Source organism: Oncorhynchus tshawytscha, linkage group LG01 (genome assembly GCF_018296145.1).
Source record: "Oncorhynchus tshawytscha isolate Ot180627B linkage group LG01, Otsh_v2.0, whole genome shotgun sequence".
In the NCBI taxonomy this organism is placed as follows: domain Eukaryota; kingdom Metazoa; phylum Chordata; class Actinopteri; order Salmoniformes; family Salmonidae; genus Oncorhynchus; species Oncorhynchus tshawytscha.
In genome coordinates, this window is record NC_056429.1 from 49,349,680 (window position 1) to 49,373,759 (window position 24,080).

General features: G+C 43.2%; 1 protein-coding gene across 1 annotated transcript in view; it reads right to left on the reverse strand.

Annotated features, from left to right (window-relative positions):
* LOC112260678 (peroxisome proliferator-activated receptor gamma coactivator-related protein 1) overlaps nucleotides 1-19,260 on the reverse strand; it is a 37,060-nt gene extending 17,800 nt beyond the window's left edge. The window contains exons 1-9 of the mRNA XM_024435972.2: nucleotides 19,136-19,260; nucleotides 14,621-14,758; nucleotides 14,274-14,426; nucleotides 9,671-9,751; nucleotides 7,347-9,429; nucleotides 7,144-7,197; nucleotides 2,026-2,086; nucleotides 1,689-1,756; nucleotides 665-1,364 (exon numbers count right to left, since the gene is read on the reverse strand). Of these exons, the coding sequence (XP_024291740.2) occupies nucleotides 665-1,364; nucleotides 1,689-1,756; nucleotides 2,026-2,086; nucleotides 7,144-7,197; nucleotides 7,347-9,429; nucleotides 9,671-9,751; nucleotides 14,274-14,426; nucleotides 14,621-14,758; nucleotides 19,136-19,216 (3,419 nt within the window). The 5' untranslated portion in view covers nucleotides 19,217-19,260. The remainder of the gene's footprint in view (nucleotides 1-664; nucleotides 1,365-1,688; nucleotides 1,757-2,025; nucleotides 2,087-7,143; nucleotides 7,198-7,346; nucleotides 9,430-9,670; nucleotides 9,752-14,273; nucleotides 14,427-14,620; nucleotides 14,759-19,135) is intronic.
* Between the last annotated feature and the right edge of the window lie 4,820 nt (nucleotides 19,261-24,080).

A 24,080-nucleotide genomic window follows, 5' to 3' on the forward strand; every position in this document is an offset into this window, starting at 1 on the left:
GATTGACTTGGAGTTACATTGTGTTGTTTAAGTGTTCCTTTATTTTTTTGAGCAGTGTAAAAATGATAGAGAAATATTCGACGCGTCATAATTCCTACAGTAACTACAACCAAAAACTTCTTAACTGGGAATATTGAACCACCAGCATTCATATGTTCTCATGTTCTGAGCAAGGAACTTAAACGTTAGCTTAAATTTTTTTATTTTTTATTACATGGCACATATTGCACTTCCTTCTCCAACACTGTTTTTGCATTATTTAAACCAAATTGAACATGTTTCATTATTTATTTGAGACTAAACAGATGTTATGTATTATATTAAGTTAAAATAAAAGGGTTCATTGTTCATTCAGTATTGTTGTAATTGTCATTATTATAGATAGATATATTTTTGAAAAACGCCCGATTAAATCGGTATCGGCTTTCTTGGTCCACCAATAATCGGTATCGGCGTTAAAAATTCATGATCGGTCGACCTCTAATCTGTGCCCATGAACCAGCCTTTTCCCTCACTGAATAGAGATGACTGGGATGAATAATGACATTCTCTTTTCCCCTGCCAGATATAAGACTCTGTGCCATTAGAGGACACCGCCTTGCCCAGTGACAGGGGGGACAAATAGCTATAAAGACAGAAATAAAAGAGGGGATGAGCATCTCACCTCTTCCTCGGTAGAGAGCGAGATCTAGACTGAGAAGAGGAGTCCGACTCAGAGTCAGTAAAGCCAGGACTGGAGGAACGGTGGATTCTCCTTTTCCTCCTCCTTCCTCGCTTTCCTTCCCTGGGGCAGAAGGTATTATTGTAGCCCCGGTAAGACCTCCCTGCCTTGGGACTCCTCTCCAGGGGACCAGCCTGGTCCATCAGCCTGGTGGGAGAGGCATCAGGGGTCTCCAGCACAGAGCTAGTCCTGTCAGTCTTCACATCCAGGGGCTGGGGACCTAGGGGGGCCTGATGGTTCTTCATACCCAGGGCAGTTGTGAGGGTTTGGAGGGAGGGGGCAGGGATACTCTGGGGTACCCAGGTAGTGTTGCTGCCAAGTGGCTCGATGGTGATGGCTGCTTGCTGTTTGACATTCCAGCGCCTGCCTGGCTCTCTTGCAATAGCCATGGGTTCCTTCTGAAGGAGGGAGTAGTCGTGGTCTGAGAAGGCCAGGGTGAGAGACACTGGATTGGGGGTGGGAGTTATAGGGGGGCTGGGGGGCTTGCTCTGAAGCTTGTTGGAGGGCAGGGGCTGTGCGTCAATCTGGATTGCCTTGGAGGGCGATGATTTGGGGGCTTCAGTGGCTCGACTCTTACCAAGGAGGGCAACTGGGACCAGGGGCATCCACATCTGGTGAGGAGGGGTAGCTGGAGGAGTCAGACCTGGTAAGAGATGGGAACAGAGTAGTCAGCTACTGTTCCATCTGAAGCAGAATACCTCTGGCAGCCATTTGAAGGTAGATTTCATAAGACAAATGGATATAAAGCATTTTACCAAGAGAAACAGGTAACTTTTAATTTACTCCATTGAGTGACAGTGCGATTTAGGTTAGTGGTGTAAACTTCTTCCTTGTTTTTTAGTTTTTTAGTATGTTAGCAGTGTATTATTAGCAATGTACAGGGTGATTGGTTTGTGATTAGCATTTGCACTATAAAATTACCATTAGCAGCTAACAGGGTGACCAGTGTGTGTACAATAGTTCGTACCTGCAGTGCCTGTCAGGTCGTGCGCTCTGACTCTCTCCACAGGGGTCCTATCACATGGCGGCGCCACACTGTGATAGAAACAAACCTTCAACACAGTGCTGTATTGAACATGTACATTCTAAGAGGAGTCTATGGCTTAGTCCAGAAACCACAGACGAAGACAGTAGAACATTTTCGAACTGCTGAACAGAAACAAAAAAAAAGAAAAATGGTTGAGCGCTTGGCCCATTGTGGGGTCAGAAGTCAAGGTCTTCAGTTTGCGGTAGGTCTTGGCGAAGGCCCTCCATACACACACAAATACCGACCCAGAGCAGCATGGGGCTGTAGGGTAACTCACCTAGAGTTTCCTACAGCGGCTGCTCTACCAGAGACCTCCGGAACACACTGCTCCTCTTTTGCTGGAGAGAGGGGGGAAGAGAAAGCATGAGTAAAATCAAGGGATGGAGGAAGGGGGTAGGGGAGCACATTAACCATTCTCCACCAACAAAACATTCATAAGGACTTGTTTCCATTATATAATTTAGATTTCGGGACATCTACATGGAGGTTTCAGCCATTTTGCTAGGCCTGGACTAGTCAGTTGTGGAGTCATTACACACGCGCCAATGTAGGGGCCGACACAAACACACCTGGTTCCTTGATCTAGCTGGGGCCTGTACTTCCAGCCAGAGAAAGGCAGCGGTGTGCGAGTTAAGTGGAATTGTGGACAGGGCAGAATTCCAGCAGCTCAGCCAACATGACCACATACCAGCTGCCCTGACTAAGCAACAGGACTGTTTTGCTAGCACAGACTGGAATATGTTCCGGGATTCATCCAATTGCATTGAGGTGTTTAGCAGATCTGTCACCGGCTTCATTAATAAGTGCGTCGACCACAGAGTGAACGTACGTACCAGAAGCAATGGATTACAGGCAACATTTGGACTATGCTAAAGGCTAGAGCTGCCGCTTTCAAGGAGCAGGACACTAAATCCAAACGCTTATAAGAAATCCTGCCATGACAAGCCAAACAGGCAAACCCTCAATACAGGACAAACATACATGAAAGCACCAGCTGTTCTAGACACCTGTGTGAACACGCTCGCCATAGGCTATGCGAGCAAGGCAAACTGGTTAACATTCACAGGGCCAGACGGATTACCATGAGCTGACCAGTTTGCAACTGTCTTTACTGACATTTTTAAACGCTCCCTGTTTCAAGCAGACCACCATAGTCCATGTGCCAAAGAACACCAAGGTAACCTGTCTAAATGACTACCTGTAGCCATAAAATGCGGCAAATGTCAGGTCATGACTCACAACACCATCATCATAGACACCCTGTATCCATTCCAATTCGTATACTGCCCCAACAGATCCACAGATGACGCAATCTTAATTGCACTACCACCTGGACAAGAGGAACACCTAAGTGAGAAACTGTTCATTGACTACAGCTCAGCGTTAAACACCATAGTGTCCTTCAAGCTCATCACTAAGCTATGGACCCTGGGACACCTCCCTCTGTAACTGGATACTGGACTTCCTGACGGGCTACCATCAGGTGGTGAGGGTAGGCAACAACAGATCTGCCATGCTGACCCTCAACACAGGGGCCTTTCAGGGGTGCATGCTTAGTCCTCTCCTGTACTTCCAGTTCACCAACGACTGCATTGCAGCGCAATGTCTTTGCTGAAGACACGACGGTGGAAGGCCTGATCACCGACAACGATGAGACAGCCAATAAGGAGTTGGTCAGAGACCTGGCAGTGTGGTCTCAGGACAACAACCTCCCCCTTAACGCCAGAAAGATGAAATGAGCTGATCGTGGACTCCAAGAATTGAAGGGCCGAGGACGCCACCATTCACATTACAGTAGTGGAGTAGGTCGAGAGCTTCAAGTACCTCAGTGTCGACATCACGAAGGATCAATCGTGGCAAAGACAATGCCTCATCCACTCAAGAGGCTAAAAAGACTTGGCATGGGCCCTCAGATCCTCAAAAAGTCCTACAGCTGCACAATTGAGAGCATCTTGACTGACTGCATCACCACTTGGTGTGGCAACTGCTTGGGATCTGATCTCAAGGCACTACAGAGGGTAGTGCGTACGGCCCAGTACATCACTGGGGATAAGCTGCCTGCCATCCAGGACCTCTACGCCAGGCAGTATCAGAGGAAGGCCCTAAAAATGGTCAAAGACCCCAGCCATAGACTGTTCTCTCTACTACCGCATGGCAAGCGGTACCGGAGTGCCAAGTCTAGGACAAAAAGGCTTCAACAGCTTTTACCCCCAAGCCATATGACTCCTGAACAGGTAATCAAATGGTTACCCGGACTATTTGCAGTGTGTCCCCCCAACCCCTCTTTTTAAGCTGCTGCTACTCTCTGTTAATCATATTTGCATAGCCACTTTAACTATACATTCATGTACATACTACCTCAATTGGGCCGACCAACCAGTGCTCCTGCACATTGGCTAACCGGGCTATCTGCATTGCGTCCTGCCACCCACCACCCCCTCTTTTACGCTACTGCTACTCTCTGTTCATCATATATGTAGCCTCGCTACTGTATATGGCCTGTCTTTTTACTGTTGTTTAATTTCTTTACCTACCTATTATTCACCTAACACCTTTTTTGCACTATTGGTTAGAGCCTGTAAGTAAGCATTTCACCTGTTGTATTCAGCGCACGTGACAAATAAACTTTGGTTTGAAATATTAATTGAGTGCATGTAAACTTCTGACCCACTGGGAATGTGATGAAAGAAATAAAAAGCTGATATAAATAATCCTCTACTATTATTCTGACATTCCACATTCTTAAAATAAAGTGGTGATCCTAACTGACCTAAGACAGGGAATCTTTACTCGGATTAATCGTCAGGAATTGTGAAAACTGAGTAAATGTATTTGGCGAAAGTATGTAAACTTCCGACTTCAACTGTATCTACCAAAATTACCTTGTAGCCCTGAACATCGACTCGGTACTGGTACTCTGTTGTATATAGCCAAGTTATTTTTACTCATTGTGTATTTATTATTATTATTATTATTATTATTATTATTATTATTATTATGCGTTATAATTTCCCTATTATTTCTTTACTTTCATTCTCTGCATTGTTGGGAAGGGCCCGTAGTAAAGAAGCATTTCACTGTTAGTCTACACCCTGTTGTTGACGAATACAATTTGATTTCACTACGCAGCACCTTCACACATTAAAGTAGTAATGGTAGAAAATGTTAACCCAATTTCCTCCTTGGGGATAATTACATGGGAACAGGTTACTAAAAAGCATAGTGTTCTCAAAATCCATCTCCTGAAACAGCCATATCCCATGTTTCCAACTGACACCTCAATGTTTGGACCTGAAAACCAATGCTTTCTAAAATGCCAGAGGTGGCACGTAGCTAGATTAGATAATGTCACCACCATGTTCATGTGTAGAATATACACTAGCATAAAACAGTATATGAAGTAACCAACAATGAACTCAATTGCCTTAGTGTGTTGGAATGGAAAAACTAGGCTAAAACACAGAAAGGCCTCCAGGAAGGACATACTGATAACCTACTGAGAATGCTCCTTACATGTGAACAGTTGATAATGGAATGTTTCTACATGACAAGACTTAACCAGCATCCTCACTAACCAAAGGAAAATGTGGTTCTCAAAACCAAAGTATGAACGCCCCTCTAGATAACCCATGAATAATAAAGACAACGTCTAGCGCTGTTTCTCAAGCTCCTAACCTGCACCAAAACACCCAAGACAATGAGCACGTTCCAGATCGACCTGCAAAGCCAAATGCTTGGGTTAAATTCTTAAGGACCATAAGAGTCTTGGCACTAAATTCCTCCAACCATCTCATCAGTCAATTAAGGCCAGAGGTAGTCCTGCAACCCTTCACCCCGCTTTTCCATCACACAATCCAGTGAAAGTGATCCTGGAGACTAGAGGTCGACCGGTTAATCGGAATGGTCGATTAATTAGGGCCGATTTCACGTTTTCATAACAATCGGAAATTGGTATTTGAGCGCCGATTTGCTGATTAAAAAAAAAATATATATATACCTTTATTTAACTAGGCAAGTCAGTTAAGAACACATTCTTATTTTCAATGACGGCCTAGGAATGGTGGGTTAACTGCCTCGTTCAGGGGCAGAATGACAGATTTTCACCTAGTCAGCTCGGGGGATCCAATCTTGCAACCTTACAGTTTACTAGTCCAATGCAATAACCTGCCTCTCTCTCGTTGCACTCCACACTGACTGTTACGCGAATGCAGTAAGCCAAGGTAAGTTGCTAGCTAGCATTAAACTTATCTTATAAAAAAACATCAATCATAATCACTAGTTAACTACACATGGTTGATGATATTACTAGGTAATATCTAGCATGTCCTGCGTTGCATATAATGTGACTGAGCATACAGGCATACAAGTATCTAAGTATCTGACTGAGCAGTGGTAGGCAGAAGCAGGAACGTAAACATTCATTCAAACAGCACTTTCGTGCGTTTTGCCAGCAGCTCTTCGTTGTGCGTCAAGCTGTGATGGGGCTGGTGTAACCGAAGTGAAATGGCTAGCTAGTTAGCGCGCGCTAATAGCATTTCAAACTTCACTTGCTCTGAGCCTTGGGGTGGTTGTTTCCCTTGCTCTGCATGGGTAACGCTGCTTCGATGGTGGCTGCTGGTGGCTGCAGTCGTTGTGTTGCTGGTTCAAGCCCAGGGAGGAGCGAGGAGAGGGACGGAAGCTATACATACTGTTACACTGGCAATACTAAAGTGCCTATAAGAACATCCAATAGTCAAATGTTAATGAAATACCAATGGTATAGAGGGAAATAGTCCTGTAATTCCTATAATAACTACAACCTGAAACCTCTTACCTGGGAATATTGAAGACTCATGTTAAAAGGAACCACCAGCTTTCATATGTTCTCATGTTCTGAGCAAGGAACTGAAACGTTAGCTTTCTTACAGAGCACATATTGCACTTTTACTTTCTTCTCCAAAACTTTGTTTTTGCATTATTTAAACCACATTGAACATGTTTCATTATTTATTTGAGGCTAAATAGATTTTATTGATGTATTATATTAAAATAAGTGTTCATTCAGTATTGTTGTAATTGTCATTATTCTATAAAAAAATGTAAAAAATAAAAATCGGCACAGATGTTAGCCAAGGCTAAGACCATTAAGCCACTAGTATGCCATTAAAGGGTTACATGGATTTTACTTCAGTGGGAAACAGTCAGCCATTTTAAGCAGAATTCTTGGCTGTTTTCTAACAGAAATGCTATTTTTCATTACTATGTCATATATGAAATATCAGCAATGCCAAAGAAACATGGAAATGTAAAAGAAATGGCAACTACTGAATAAATTTAGCAGTTTTTTTTTTTTTAAACGGTTTCCCCTACAGCCAGAGAGAACTCGTGTCAATAGCTCCGAGTCCATATCACTCACCTTGTGTCTCTTCAAACTGCTCCAGCAGGCTGGTGAGGTCTGCAGCTTCAATACCTGTGAGAGAGAACAACCACTCACTACTATACCAATAAACCACAACAACTACAGCCAGGAGAAAACACTTTACATGCTTGTAATTGCTTTTACGGATGTGGCATCCAAGCAACCAGAGGCTCAGTAGTAAATCCAGTATATCCTCTCACCGATTTCAATGGTGAAGGCCTCCATCGGCTCCTGAGTAGGACTCTTGGCTTTGGGGGCCTCCTGGGCTGGAGAACACCTCACTGGAGGTTTGAAGGGCTGGGCGTTGGAGGGCTTGGCTGGGGTAGACACAGGAGTGATGGTAGGTAGTTCGGGCACCCTAGGCTGGGGCAGAGCAACTACTCCCTTCTGGAGATTAGTAGCCACCTTCAGAGGAGCAGCAGGGGTAGGTTTCTGTACACAAACAGCAGCAGCAGCAGCATTGGGGTTGAAAGTTTTCTTGGGTACAGTAGTAGCGACAGGGATGGGTTTTTGGGGTATAGGAGCAATTAAGGTGGACCTGTGGGCATCTGTAGTGGTTTTAGAATAGGCTCCTTTAATAAGGGCCACGGGCTTCAAGGAGGGTAACTGAGACTGGAGCAGGGGGTTTGAGAGTGCAAGCTGGGGGGCCTGGGGTATACAACACTTCACAGAAAGGGTCTGGGGTGGTATCACCTTCATAGTACTGGATGCAGGCATAGCAGAGATTAGGGGCTGGAGTTGGCTAGCTTTAGATGACTGTGGAGTAGGAACAGCCGCTTGCTGGGGAGGGGTGGTAAGGGCCGCGTTTGCACTAGCAACTTTGCTAGAGGAATATGATTTGGGGGACTGCATGTAAGTAGGATGCACCAGCAGGGCTTCAGGTGTAGGAGGTGCTCCTGGCCCCATGGGCTGCCAGGCTGCTTTCACTTCCTCCATATCATTCTTCCCCAGGGAGGGGTGGGGGCCTTTGGAGGAGGGCGTGAGGAGGCAGGGGATGGGGGGCAGCTCTGTAGGGGCCTCAAGGAGGATGGGCCACTTGACACTCTGGTCCACCAGTCTCTCTAGGGGGGCAAGTTTCTTCTGCTGGCGCAGCAGCCGGTACTGCTGGAGGGACAGGGGCTTGGGTTTGGGTTCAATAGCCTGAGGGGCCTCAATGGGCTGTGGGATCGCCTGGGGGGCCACTAGAGGGGCAACGTTGAGCTGCATCATTGGCTGAGGGGCCACTGATACAGGGTTGGCACTGGGAGCTTTAATTGTCATTTCCTGGGGGTCTTCCATCATCTGGTGGGCAGTTGGGTTAGCTGTAGAAGCTGGGGGGCCTTGAGGCTTCCTGCAGGCTGTGGTTGGTTGGGAGACCTTCTCGGGGGTCATAGTCATTGGCAACAGGTCAGAGGCGGGGATGACCTTAAAGCGGAGTTGTGTGGGTTGTACTAGGGTGGTGACTTCCACATGGCTCTGCCGTTGTGTTTCGGCGGCATGTGTTGCACTCGTCTTGGGTTTTGGGGCCTCGGGGGCGGCCGTAGAAATGGCGGAAGTTAATGACATGACCTTGTCCTTTTTCTTTGATTTGGTTGTCTCCTTGACAGGCTCGAGGGGCGAGGATTCCTGGGCTACTCTCCTCAGGACCCTCCCCTCTGCCTGGTCAGGTTCAGGTGTGACTTCAGGAGGTGAATTCTCCATTTTGTTTTTCCGTTTCCTTTTCCTACGAGACGGACATCTCTCTGCAGTCTCCTCCTTTGGTCTCCTGTTGATGACCTTCTCACCCCTTGCCTCTGACCTCAGGGTCACCGCGGGGTCAGAAGGGCCGGCCACCTCTGCTGGGTCATCCTCAACTACGACAACATCATTTGCAGACTCTGGCGTCTCCAAAATGGCGGCCTCCAAAACTTCATCTGGAACACTCTGCTCCCCTTCGGACGGGTCTTCTACTCCAGACAAGGAGAAAGAGGGATGACAGAGGCCCATATCTGGGAGGGCAAATATAGATTCTCGATGTGCTCCCTGGTCCACCACCTCCAGCAGTATCCTTTTCTCTGCCAGCATCTGTTCTTCCCCTTCTCCATTCTCCATGCACACAGCCATGCAGCAAGGGTGCATATGTCTGACCAGCTCTCCTAGACTCACTGACATGCTTTCTCCATCCTCGCCTTCTTCCTCCATGTGCTGCTCCAGAGCCAGTGGGAAAGGCCGGTTCAGGCCATCCCAGTTCAGGAACTCTTGCTCTCCACCCTCTTCCTCCTCTCCGTCACTCCTCTGGACAGACTTCTGTGTCCTGGGGAGACTCTAGATAGAGGGGAAACATCAGGTCAACATCTGGGGCTTTCTCCATTCAGCTTCGAGGTTTAAAATGCCTGGACCACCTGTATATGCAGACTCTCACCAGCTACACTATTTGTTATGTCTAGCAATAATTATGATTTGCATGAACTTCATATGCATTTGTCAATATGAAAATAACAAAATAACTAAAGTGATACAGTCTAATGCATTTACAACTGGGATGTAATGAAAGCAGATGAACTACCTTTCCTGTGGAGAACTGTCGTGTGTTGCAGAGTGTCTCTCTCTCTGGAGGCGAGCAGGACAAGCACAGCATTCTCCTCAGCTGCAATATGAGAAGAAACAAACATTATAATCACACATAGGACAACCTCAACAGTGAATCAACACAACACAGTTTAAGCATAAAACGTCATTAATTCCAGTTGCCTATTAATTTAGACAGCCTTGCTTCTTAAAGCTGGGTCCATCTTATCCTCCACTAGATTATACTCAGTGTCCATTCAACCTTCTGCAACCAAGTGACTAAGACATATGCACTACTACATGGCATATCCAAATTATAAAGCCTAAAGAAATGCTAGTCCTCAGTGAGCTAATTATCTTGTTTTGAAAAAGAGAACTGCAGCAAAGATGTCAGGAGAAAAAATGCAAAGAAATAAATAAATACAACAGCAGTGGCAGCTGTACAGATAACTCATCCAATGGGCTTTGACTTCTCAAACATGGCAGAAAGCCAACACAATATGATGCCCAGTCACCTTATTAATTCAGCCACTTAGGTAACTAGCAAGTTAAACTTATTTTTCCACGCAGGAAAATAAGATAAAAGCACAAGAAATACACTATGTATGCACAAAAGTATGTGGGCACGCCATCAAATTAGTGGATTCGGCTATTTCAGCCACACCCGTTGCCGACAGGTGCAAAAAGCCATGCAATCTCCATAGACAAGCATTGGCAGTAGTACTTTAGAGCTCAGTAACTTTGAACACCGTACCATGCAACCTTCCCAACAAGTAATTTAGTCAAATTTCTGCCCTGGTCAACTGTAAATGTTATTGTGAAGTGGAACAACTAAGAGCAACAACAGTTCCACAGCAAAGTGGTAGGCCACACGAGCTCACGGGACTGCCTAGTGCTGAAGCGTGTAAAACACGTGTACTGTCTCAGCTGTTACAGGGGAAGATTAGAAAGCTTCATAATGTGACAGGTTAAATGAAGATCAGTCTGCGTTATCTTCTAACATATTGCACAAGTTGACTGCAGGTATTTACTTAACGTTTTGAAGCCAGGGGGCACTATTTTTATGTTTGGAAAAATAACGTTCCCAAAGTAAACGGCCTATTTCTCAGGACCAGATGCTAGAATATGCAAATAATTGACAGATTGGGATAGAAAACACTAAAGTTTCCAAAACTGTCAAGATATTGTCTGTGAGTATAACAGAACTGATATTAGAGGCGAAACCCAGAGGAAAATCAAAACAGGAAGTGGCTTCTATTTTGAAAACTCCATGTTCCATAGCCTCCCTTTGCTGGATTTAAAGGGATATGAACCAGATTCCTATTTCCTATCGCTTCCTCAAGGTGTCAGTCTTCAGACATAGTTTCAGGCTTTTATTTTGAAAAATGAGCCAGAACGATAACATCACGTCAAGTGGTCACATGAGTTTTGCTCGCGCAAAAGAGTTTGGATAGGTATTGCTTTTCCCTCTCCTATTGTGAAAGACATTTGCGGTTGGTATATTATCGATTATATATTTTAAAAACAACCTGAGGATTGATGATAAAAAATGTTTGACATGTTTCTGTGGACATTATGGAAACTATTTGGAATTTGTCTGCATTGTCGTTGCCACTCTTTCCTGTGGATTTCTGAACACAATGTGCCAAACAAATGGAGGTACTTTGTATATAAAAAAATCATCTTTATGGAACAAAAGGAACATTTGTTATGTAACTGGGAGTCTCGTGAGTGAAAACATCCAAAGAGCAAAGGTAAACGATTAATTTGATTGCTTTTCTGATTTGTGACCAAGCTACCTGATGCCGAGCGTACTTAATGTTTTGTCATGCGATCGATAAACTTACAAATGCTTGGATTGCTTTCGCTGTAAAGCATAATTTCAAAATCTGAGACGACAGGTGGATTAACAAAAGGCTAAACTGTGTTTTGCACTTGTGATTTCATGAATATTTTTAGTAATATTATTTGACTGAGGCGCTATGCTATTCAGCGGTTGCTGATGACAATTATCCCGCTTAAGGGATGGGTAGCGTCAAGAAGTGAAAACCTTTTTGGGATAGGGGGCAGCATTCTCACTTTTGGATGAATAGCGTGCCCAGAGTTAACTGTCTCCTACTCTGTCCCAGATGCTAATATATGCATATTATTATTAGTAGTATTGGATAGAAAACACTGAAGTTTCTAAAACTGTTTGAATGATGTCTGTGAGAATAACAGAACTCATATGGCAGGTGAAAATCTGAGAAAAATCCAACCAGAAGTGGGATATCGGAGGTTTGTAGTTTTTCAAAGCTTGGCCTACTGAATACACCTTGAGATAAGGATAGTTGCACTTCCTACAGCGTCCACTAGATGTCAACCGTCTTTAGAAACGTGAATGAGGATTCTACTATAAAGGAGGGGCTCATGAGGCCTGTTTGAGTCAGTGGTCTGGCAGAGTGTCTCAGGCTCGTGACGAGAGCCCCCGACAGAGTTACCTCTCCTTCCAGTGCTTTTCTGAAGACAAAGGAATTCTCCGGTTGGAACATTATTGATGTTTTATGTTAAAAACATAGTAAAGTTTGATTACATACATCGTTTGACATGTTTCTAAAGGACTAACGGAACTTTTAGAGTTTTTGTCGGATGAAGTGCCTGCGCCTCATGAAGATGGATTACTGGGCTGAACACGCTAACAACAAGTGGCTATTTGGACATAAATGATGGAACAAATCAGTAATTTATTGTCAAACTGGGATTCCTGGGAGTGTCTTCTGATGAAGATCAAAGGTAAGTGAATATTTATAGTGTTATTTCTACCTTCTGTTGACTCCAAAATGGCAGATATTTCTCTAGCTGGATTGGGCTCTGAGCGCCGTTCTCAGATCATGCTTTTTCCATAAAGTTTTTTAAAAATCTGACACAGCGGTTGCATTAAGGAGAAGTCCATCTTTAATTCTGTGAATAACACTAGTATCTTTTATCAATGTTTATTATGAGTATTTCTGCAAAATCACCGGATGTTTTGGAATCAAAACATTACCGCACTTAACGTGCCAATGTAAACTGAGATATTTGGACATAAATGTGCACATTATCGAACAAAACATACATGTATTGTGTAACATGATGTCCTATGAGTGTCATCTGATGAAGATCATCAAAGGTTAGTGATTCATTTTATCTATATTTCTGCTTTTTGTGACTCCCATCTTTGGCTGGAAAAACAGCTGTGTTTTTTTGACTTGGCTATGACCTAACATACTCATATGTTGTGCTTTCGCTGTGAAGCATTTTTGTAATTTTTTTTTTTTTTAAATCGGACACGATCCGTAGATTAACAAGATGTTTATCTTTCATTTTCTGTATTGGACTTGTTTTAAGTTCCTCGGCGTACACATCACAGACAAACTGAATTGGTCCACCCACACAGACAGCATCGTGAAGAAGGCACAGCAGCGCCTCTTCAACCTCAAGAGGCTGAAGAAATTTGGCTTGTCACCAAAAGCACACAAACTTCTACAGATGCACAATCGAGAGCATCCTGTCGGGCTGTATCACCGCCTGGTACGGCAACTGCTCCACCCACAACCGTAAGGCTCTCCAGAGGGTAGTGAGGTCTGCACAACGCATCACCAGGGCAAACTACCTGCCCTCCAGGACACCTACACCACCCGATGTCACAGGAAGGCCATAAAGATCATCAAGGACAACAACCACCCGAGCCACTGCCTGTTCACCCCGCTATCATCCAGAAGGCGAGGTCAGTACAGGTGCATCAAAGCGGGGACCGAGAGACTGAAAAACAGCTTCTATCTCAAGGCCATCAGACTGTTAAACAGCCACCACTAACATTGAGTGGCTGCTGCCAACACACTGACTCAACTCCAGCCACTTTAATAATGGGAATTGATGTAAAAATATATCACTAGCCACTTTAAACAATGCTACTTAATATAATGTTTACATACCCTACATTACTCATCTCATATGTCATATGTATATACGGTACTCGATACCATCTACTCCATCTTGCCTATGCCGCTCTGTACCATCACTCATTCATATATCTTTATGTACATATTCTTTATCCCTTTACACTTGTGTGTATAAGGTAGTAGTTTTGGAATTGTTAGTTAAAATTACTCGTTGGTTATTACTGCATTGTCGGAACTAGAAGCACAAGCATTTCGCTACACTCGCATTAACATCTGCTAACCATGTGTATGTGACAAATAAATTTGATTTGATTTTGATTTAATGTGTGAAAGTTACATATTTAAAAAATATATTTTCCCTCGCTGCCTTTTCAGCGGAATGTTGTCGAGGGGTTCCGCTAGCGGAACACTTACGCTAGAAAGATTAAGTAGCTACAAATATTAAAATAGAGAAAGTTCAAAGAAACAGTTTCAACGGTATTGAAAAACCACAATGGGGCTATTTCCATATACCCCAGTACACTGCCCAAGCCTAGTGCAAGCTGTGCTTGCACGTCGGCCAGGTCCAGCTGGGAACTCATGGGGTGTGTTCCCTGAACTGATAATAGTTCAGAGTCGGGCAGTATGTCAAAGAGGGATACAGTCACAGTTCCTATGTGTATGGTGTGCATTAGGACTCACCGGAGAGTGTTCCCGACGTTTCTGGCCAGACAGTAGGTCTGAGTCTGACAGTGTGTCAAAGTGTGATATGTTCTCATTGTCCACGTTATCCAGGATCTCCGTCAAAGCTGTGAGCAGCGTAGCCTGGTTCACCTCATCAAGTCCAAAATTATTCTGAGAAAATTGGAGGGGGGGGTGTTACATTTCACACAATTCAGCTAAGTAGTAGACAAGCTTGTTAAAAGTTAGAACTATTGTACAATCACCAAAAAGTAAAATTACTACATAAATGTGTCTCTGGTCTGAAGTAAAGTAGTGTACTATATTGGAAACACTGCGTGGTTTGACCTTTGTCCTTGGGGCCTTACCTCTCCTGAGGGTGTGTCCTCAAAGATGGACAGAATGGAGGGGTCCAAACAGCAGTGGAGGGCCTCCAGGGCCTCTCCTGTATCCAGCTCCAGTCTGGCCAGGCTTTCACTGGACAGACCCCCATGGAGATCCACCACCTGATGAGGGGGGGGAGAAAAATTGGGTCAGTGAGCCCGGAGACAGTCAAACCATCCAAAAATCGCCCCCCAAGCAAGTCATGTCTAAGTCATATTTGAAGTATATCCAATAGTTATTGATAGCTTCATCTTGCCATTTGACAGGCTGGGTGGTGTTTATTTTTCACTGTTTTTACTTTAACCATGCTCCATTCCTCTCAAACCTACACATGGAGAGAGGGCCTACCTACACACTAGCAGATGATGAAGTCCGTTAGGGCTGAAATAGGGATGTTAGCTGTCAACCTTTAAAATTGGTTAGCTGCCGAAAATACATTTTACCGGTCATTCTTATCAGTCTATAGGTCAATTTGCATAATTTTGTGGAATTTAAATTGACCCATGTATTTTCGTTAGTTGTCACACATGCATAGCATACAGAGCCTAGTTCGCAGAAGAAAATGGCCCATCACCTGTCAGACAGCGTGAGAGCAGCTCCTCAAAAAGCTGATACTGGAGTGTAATGGTAAAATAATTATTTGATGAACATTAAAATAGGGGCCTTACTGTTACTGCCATTAGACCATAGAAATGCAGAGTGAAGGAAAAGCAGCCAACAAGTGCTCAGCATATGTGGGAACTCCTTCAAGGCAGTTGGAAAAGCATTCCAGGTGAAGCTGGTTGAGAGAATGCCAAGCGTGTGCAAAGCTGTCAAGGCAAATGGTGGCTACTTTGAAAAATCTAATATTTTGATTTGCTTAACCCTTTTGGTTACTACATGATTCCACGTGTTATTTCATAGTGTTGATGTCTTTATTATTCTACAATGTAGAATCTAGTAAAAATTTAAATATATTTTAAAACACCTGGACTGAGTAAACATCCAAACTGTTGACTGTTACTGTACATGTTTGTGAATCTCACCTTCATAATGGTTTGTAGGACAAATAGTTCAGACGCTAGATATTTTCATGAGAAGACAGATTTTAGGGATGTCTCATGGTCTGAAAGACCGCTGTTGCTCTGCCACCTTTCACTGCAGATGCAGAAGGCCAATATTGACAGACAGACCCAACCAATGTATAAAAAAAATAATGAAAACGTTTTTTTTTTAATTAGGATTTTTTAAATTATAGTAATTAAAATTCTGTGGGGCAGTGGAAATTGACTCTAGGAATAACCAGCATTTCTCTCCTGTTGCATTGGTTTTCATAAACTTTCTTTGTCCAGAAGCCCCCCAAAGGCACAATCCTTGTCATATTAGCAACACATCCTTGTTGTTTCTACCAAGACTCCCCCCTCTAAATGTTTAAAGGAGATCTTCATATCGGTCACATGTATGTACCGCTGGCATTAGATGCGCTGTTTAGAAGTGTTTTCCTGCGAAAAGCATTTTTGGAAAAAGCTGCTTCATCAGAGCAGTTGCGTGTTCAATAATGGGCTATAGCCTTTTGACTGTACAACAATATGCAACAATAGCAAGCCTGTTTTCATTAAGCTCTTAATGAAAAATGTAAGTTACTTGCACAGTATTTTCAATTGGTCACGTTTTTTTTTGTACCATATAGCAAAAATGTGACTGTTTGTCGACCCCTTAGAATTTCCGCAGCAAAATTGACCAAAATTTGGCTGAATCGATGGACAGGACAAACAAACTCCACCCCTCAACAAATATGAAAATGAGCCATGGGGGGAGCATTCGGACGCAAATTACCAACTGCCCACAGAACGTGGAGTAAAGGTATACAAAATAATGACAGCGAAATCCAGATGGTGTGCGAGGGGGCGGCTATAAAATCCGGGATGCGGAGAACACGGCCGTTAACGGGGAATCCAGACAACCATATGCTAACTTCGTAGGGAATCAACTTAATGTATTGACAAATAATTAGCCCAAGTTTATCATAAGACATTAATAGAATGGATCAGTGTTTCGTATTTCCTGCAACCTTCTGAAGAGGCCAGGTGAATTCCGCGCCGAGTTGTCGGACGAGTTTCATAACCGGTATGGACAATATTCCTGATACAAAAAGTACTCTGTGGTTAATCGTAATTATCCACGACCGGAAAAAATATAATTCTCAGGTGCCCGCACACATCTTTCAATCAAGTGCGATGTGCTACGGGATCTAAATAAATTAAATAGATATCTTTACAGGCAGGCAAGCTAAGTGCGCTCGCTGTACGTTGATCCTGCTGCTCTGATTTGGATGGAGGAAAGCTGTATTACTCCATCCACTCCTGTCGCGTCATAATTCCACCCGATCACTTTTCCTCACATGTTCCAGTCTGATCAGTTAGATTGCTGTTGCCTCCTGTTAGTCTGCTACTACGATAAATCAAATGGCAAGGACGTTTGATAGCCTAGCAAGCTATCCAAGTGCATAATATCTAACAAGCGGGGTGAGATGACCAGCCGATGCGCATTCTGACTCGTGACAACAAACATGTTGAAATGACATATGGGCAAGCCAACAACAATGAACTTATACATAGATCGTTCAGGGATAAGCAAAGGCTGGAAGTAGTTACGCGACATTTCTAAGACAATCGAAGTAGATCCAGATTAATTTATCTTGCTCGCCTGCCATCTAACCAGCAAAGAAGCTAAGGGTAAACAGTCTGTGTTAGCAGGTCGGGTAACAAATTAGAGTGGCATAATAAATATCATGAATTAACAGTAGGCTTAGTATAGACACCAAGAAACTTGAAACTCCCGCCGATGTTAGTGTCACCAACAAACTCATGGTCCAAACAGAGTATCAAGTGTAACAGTACAACTTTAGACGGTCCCTTCGCACATACCCGGGCGCGAACCAGGGACCCTCTGCACACATCAACAGTCACCCCTCGAAGCATCGAACCCATCGCTCCACAAAAGCCGCGGCCCTTGCAGAGCAAGGGGAACGACTACTTCAAGGTCTCAGAGCAAGTGACGTCACCGGTTGAAACGCTATTTAGCGCGCACCACCGCTAACTAGCTAGCTATTTCACATCCGCTACACAAGCATCCACCATATATGTAACCCACGTGTCATTATGTGCACCATTGAACTGAACCCTGCCCAGAAGGAAATGTTGCTACCACACACCTTGCCCCAAGAGATCTCCTTCCTAATTATCACGTTTTGCACTGCAACAAACCGGGCTCCGCTATCGCAGAAGCAAGGTACCTCGTGGAATCTAGACAGGCAGTATAGTAAACACACTTGTGCTCATAATACCGCAAATATATTTTTTGTGGTCTGAAATGTACACAATGACTGGTATAATGGTTTCTGAGTTGAATTAGTAAATGTATAGCTGTTTGAATCCGCCAACATGTGATGCATTCCCCACCACGTGTTTCTCATAAATAAGCATGGCAGAGGATTGTTTTTTTTTTACAAACTATTATAATCATATACAACTTCAGGCAAGAGGAGATGTGTTGCCAATCACCCAAGGTGGTGCCAACATATTTATTTAAACAAAAAGTCCTGCAAGTTAGCTAGGGATTTCGTTCATTTCAACACATCAAGCTTGAGTTACCTGCAGCCAACTGTAAAAAAACGTAACCGGTAGTGACCATTTTGTACATTACATATTGTAACTAGCTATTAACAATACGTCTAATAACGAGAACGCAGTCTAATTTAGCGTTTTACGACGGCATGCATCTAGAACCACGTGTAAATGACTCCGACTCGAGACTGAATTTGAAGAGGCACAGGCTAAAGAAACATCCATCAAACACGAGGCATATAGATAGATGTTAAAGGTTCCTTAAAATCAGCACATTTGGTTCAATCATGCCATTGCCAGACATTGACTTTCACGATGTTTTACAGACTTCCAACTAGCTGTCAATGGCCTCATCTCGGACGAACAAACTGGACATCTCCCAACTTAAAGCTAACGTTACAGTAGCTAGCGAACGTTACTCGTCCAAGTGGTTTTACGTTTGCTATATTTGTACATTAAAGAACGGCCATTGGATAACTACACTATATAAATCATCCACTTTCGTGTGACCGAGGCAGTTAGTAAACAATGAAATCCAAAAGACTGAGTTCAACACATTTAAAGCCAAAAAGCACGTTGTCTAACTGTTAGCTATCTACATAACCGGGCTAGCAATGCATTAGTTAGCCAGCCGGCAACTTCACATACGGTTTGGATGCTACCGAGTCACTATAGCAGTTAAAACAAACACATATCGATCTACTTATCAAGGGATTAGATGTAATCGGTATTCTCCAACCGGCTGCTAATAATCAACCATGCCATGATTGTTCTGGACAGTGGCTGTATCCACGTGTCACTTTTCCAGCGCATCATTCCCAGCACACGAGACATTCCCATACAGCACAGATACACGGATGATACCAAATATACAACAGTATCACTGTACTTTACCTCGTCTAGTGTATTTGTAGAGAAAAATTCCATGTTGCAGGCAGCTAAAATCTCATCGCCTGCTCCCCACCGCGCCGCCATTTTAGTTTACAACACTCTCGCGCTGTGAAAATTATTCTTCTATGAGGTTTAACGGTGGTTGACATCCAATTTGTTGCATTACCGCCACCTACTAGACTGGAGTACAACTCCCTTGCACTTTTCTTGAAAAATACAAATGTACTTAATAAATACCCTACCATCTAACACTACACTCACTAATTTCCAAATTTTATAAAATAAAATTAACACCACCCTACTCCACTAATTCAATGTATGTATTCCTACCTCATGACATCAACCTGAAAGGATGGAATATCACCACTTAACACACCCTGTAAATCAATCACACTCTTCTGATGTCAAGTCTCACACACCCAAATACCTCTCTGCAGCAGCCACCACAACATACATTTTCTGCGACTTCCGTTCCATCTCTGCAGTACAGTTGATAACCATTGCTATAAATGCTAAAAATCCAATCTTACTGAAATTTATATCACTTTTTGGCCTATCCCTCTGTACTGGTATATCTCTACTACTCTCACCACTCCTCCCCTTAACCCATCTTCCTCTACTTTCTTCACTGCCTCAGCATATGACAACTTCTGCACTACTCTAACCCTGGAAACATCAACCTGCCTCTCTCGCACGGAACATGTCTGATCCCCAGCTCCATGGGCACCCCTACAATTAACACATTCCACAACTTTCCCCAATACTACGCATTCCTTTGTCTCATGCCCTTCTGCCCACTTATTTACGTTTAAAAATACCTGAAGTTGGATTAGAAAAGTTGTTTGAATTGTTTGGAACAAGTTTACAGGTAACTAATTAGATCATGTGTTGTCATGTTGCGCGAGTTGGAACCAGTGTATTTTCTGAATCATACGTGCCAAATAAATTTACATTTTGGATATATAACGACAGAATTTATCGAACAAAAGGACGATTTGTGATGTTTAATGGACATATTGGAGTGCCAACAGAAGAAGATCTTCAAAGGTAAGGCATGCATGAAATGTTATTTCTGACTTTTGTGTTGTGCCTGGCGGGTTGAATTGTGATATTCATGTGTATGTTTGCTGGGGTGCTGTCCTCAGATAATAGCATGGTTTGCTTTCGCCGTAAAGCCTTTTTGAAATCTGACACTGTGACTGGATTAACAAGAAGTTCATCTTTAAACCCATGTATAACACATGTATGATTTATGAATTACTATTATGAATATTTCTGTTTTTGAATTTGGCGCGCTGCTTTTTCACTGGGTGTTGTCAAATCAATCCCGTTAACAGGATTCGAGCGGGGGTGGGATAGAAGGGATCTGTATTAAGGTAAAAACAAAACAAAATGTGTCCACTAGATGTCAATCTGACTTGACTGTAGAATACACGGATACTCAGTGAAATAATAAAAAGCTTCAGTTACGTAGATAATACAGACCGCATTAGACAGCTATTCATGAAAATGTGATTATTAATGACCGTCATACAATGTTAGCTTAATGAATGGGTGTACTTTATACTAGATAGGACATCACTGCTCACTTTACTGTTACTAACTCATTTTCTGCACTGAATTAAAACATTAAAGAAGTTATGGAATAAGAAAACAACGTTGACATTTTCAACATGCATTTTGTATGCATTAGCAAGAGGCAAAATAAATCTTACATGCGCAACAGTTATTGAACATTTGAGGACCCAAGGAAAGATATGACTTGAAGAATGTCAATACCTAGGCCTGCTCTAGAGCCTCTGGAGGAAATTAATTTGCTCGACAAGTAGTTGCATGTGAGCATTGTCCTAAACAAATGGGTTTTGAGGTAAAATCACTCTCTCTGGCCAGGCTACAACAGACTCTTCTGCTGTAGAATGGTCTCCTGTCCCGGAAGCACCACCATCTCCTGTCCCGGAAGCACCGCCGTCTCCTGTCCCGGAAGCACCGCCGTCTCCTGTCCCGGAAGCTCCTGTTGGTGTTGGTAGATTGTTCATTAACAATCTACCAACCTTCAACTTCTGAGGGTATGGCAGCAAACAGGTCATGCATTGCAGTGTTTGGTAGTCTTTGCTGTGCAAGGCAACCCCTAATAAAAATTTGCAGAGGGGACTGGTGCATCTCAGTCCTTAAACCATGATGGTTCCACTGGTTGCAGAATTCTGTTAAGTCTCTATTGATTCTCGGCAGGCACATGTAATACAGAGCCCAGAGGTGCATTTCATTGTCCACATCCACAATACATTCGCACTTAAAGAAATTGAACAGGCCATGGTACACATTGGTCATACCAAACCACAGGTCACCCCATAGTCTCTCAATCTGCTGATTGTGCATGCTCCTTCCTCTCAGAGCACTGCCTCTCCCAGAGCCTCTGAAAATGTTCATGAACAATGACCTCCATGGTCCATCCTAACTCGGGAGGGAATGCCATATCTAGAGACAGCAGTCATGAAGCAATCCATTACAATACTGCTGTGTTTGTTGCTGGAAGCACGGAGAAACACAACGAGGCGGCTGTACCCATCAATGCCACCATGTATGACTCCACCTAAATCAGAAAATACAGCACTGGTTGATACAAAAGCTGAAGACACATTAAATATACAAACATCACCATCCTCCTTTACCACTTAGATGCTGCAAAAGGTTCCTGCAGTATATAACAAAGCAGCAGACCAAATATTAAATTAACATCCAAAATGTGGAACAATTTTAATGAACAATCTACCGCGGATCACAACTATAAGTACTTCCGTTAGCCCTCTACAACAAGGGTTTGTGCAAGACTGTTTCCTGCAGCGGTAAATGTGTGATTACAATATCTACTTCAATTGGAAAAAATAACCATGTTTATCTTGATGAGTCAAAAGGACAGACTTTCCTGTTGTTCACACTTAGGCACAAATACTTTTCTCCAACTGTTTTTACCTCCGTATGTCCTCAATGTGAGCATGTTTGTTAATTTCATGATGCAGATATTCTATCAATCACAGAAGTAACAGAACCACAATAAATCAATTATTATCCATGAGTGACATATGGTATCAAGGGCTGAACTGTTAGTTGTTGATGAACAAGTTGATGAACAATTTGAGACGTGACAATGTACAATGTTACAATGTACGGTATGACCTTCTATGCAGCCTCTGCGACATGGCCGAGGGCAGCCGCACTTAGGTTAACACAAAGCATGCTGTCCCTCACTCTGCGTCTCTGCACCCGGATTCCCATTGTCCTAAATTGTGCTCGAACAGCCTCCGGTCCAAGTTCGTTGTTCCCAGCCACAAAGTCCTTTAATCTTTTCTGACATGTTAGAATATAACGGTGCATGTGACAGATTGAAGTGTCTGGATAAAAAAAGAGTAACAATGGCCAGGGATGAGGTAACATATATCATCATAGTATTTTAAAGGCCTGTCTTGATTGTAGTCATTCAAAATGGTTTGATTGGTAAGAAACTGGAAACCATGCATCGAAAGTCTTTGTAGTTTATTTTATTAAAAAATATATTTCACCTTTATTTAACCAGGTAGGCTAGTTGAGAACAAGTTCTCATTTGCAACTGCGACCTGGCCAAGATTAAGCAAAGCAGTTTGACACATACAACACAGAGTTACACAGGGAATAAACAAACATACAATCAATAATACAGTAGAAAAATCTATATACAGCATGTGCAAATGAGGTAGGATAAGAGAGGTAAGGCAATAAATAGGAAATGGTGGTGAAGTAATTACAATAAAGCAATTAAACACTGGAATGGTAATATGTGCAGAAGATGAATGTGCAAGTAGAGATTCTGGGGTGCAAAGGAGCAAGATAAATAAATAAATACAGTATGGAGATGAGGTAGTTGGATGGGCTATTTACAGATGGGCTGGATGGGCTATTTTGTAAATGACATCGCCGAAGTAGAGGATCAGTTTTACGAGGGTATGTTTGGCAGCATGAGTGAAGGATGTTTTGTTGCGAAATAGGAAGCCGATTCTAGATTTAATTTTGGATTGGAGATGTTTAACCTGAGTTTGGAAGGAGAGTTTACAGTCTAACCAGACACCTAGGTATTTGTAGTTGTCCACATATTCTAAGTCAGAACCGTTCAGAGAAGTGATGCTGGACGGGCGGGCATGTGCGAGCTACGATCGGTTGAAGAGCATGCATTTAGTTTTACTTGCATTTAAGAGCAGTTGGAGGCCACGGAAGGAGAGTTGTATGGCATTGAAGCTCGTCTGGAGGGTTGTTAACACAGTGTCCAAAGAAGGGCCAGAGGTACACAGAATGGTGTTGTCTGCGTAGAGGTGGATCAAAGAATCACCAGCAGTGAGAGCAACATCATTGAGAAGAGAGTCGGCCCGAGAATTGAACCCTGTGGCACCCACATAGAGACTGCCAGTGGTTCGGACAACAGGCCCTCCGATTTGACATACTCATCTCTATTGGAGAGGTAGTTGGTGAAACAGGTGAGGCAATCATTTGAGAAACCAATGCTGTTGAATCTGCCAATAAGAATGTTGTGATTGACAGAGTCGAAAGCCTTAGCCAGGTCGATGAATAGTGCTGCACAGTAATGTCTCTTATTGATGGTGGTTATGATATCGTTTAGGACCTTGAGCGTGGCTGAGGTGCACCCATGACCAGCTCTGAAACCAGATTGCATAGCGGAGAAGGTACTGTGAGATTCAAAATGGTCGGTAATCTGTTTGTTAACTTGGCTTTCAAAGACCTTAGAAAGGCAGAGTAGAATAGATATAGGTCTGTAGCAGTTTGGGTCTAGAGTGTCTCCCCTTTGAAGAAGGGGATGACCGCGGCAGCTTTCCGGCTGTTGACCCGGGGTAGGGGTAGCCAGGTGGAAAGCATGGCCAGCCGTAGAAAAATGCTTATTGAAGTTCTTAATTATTGTGGATTT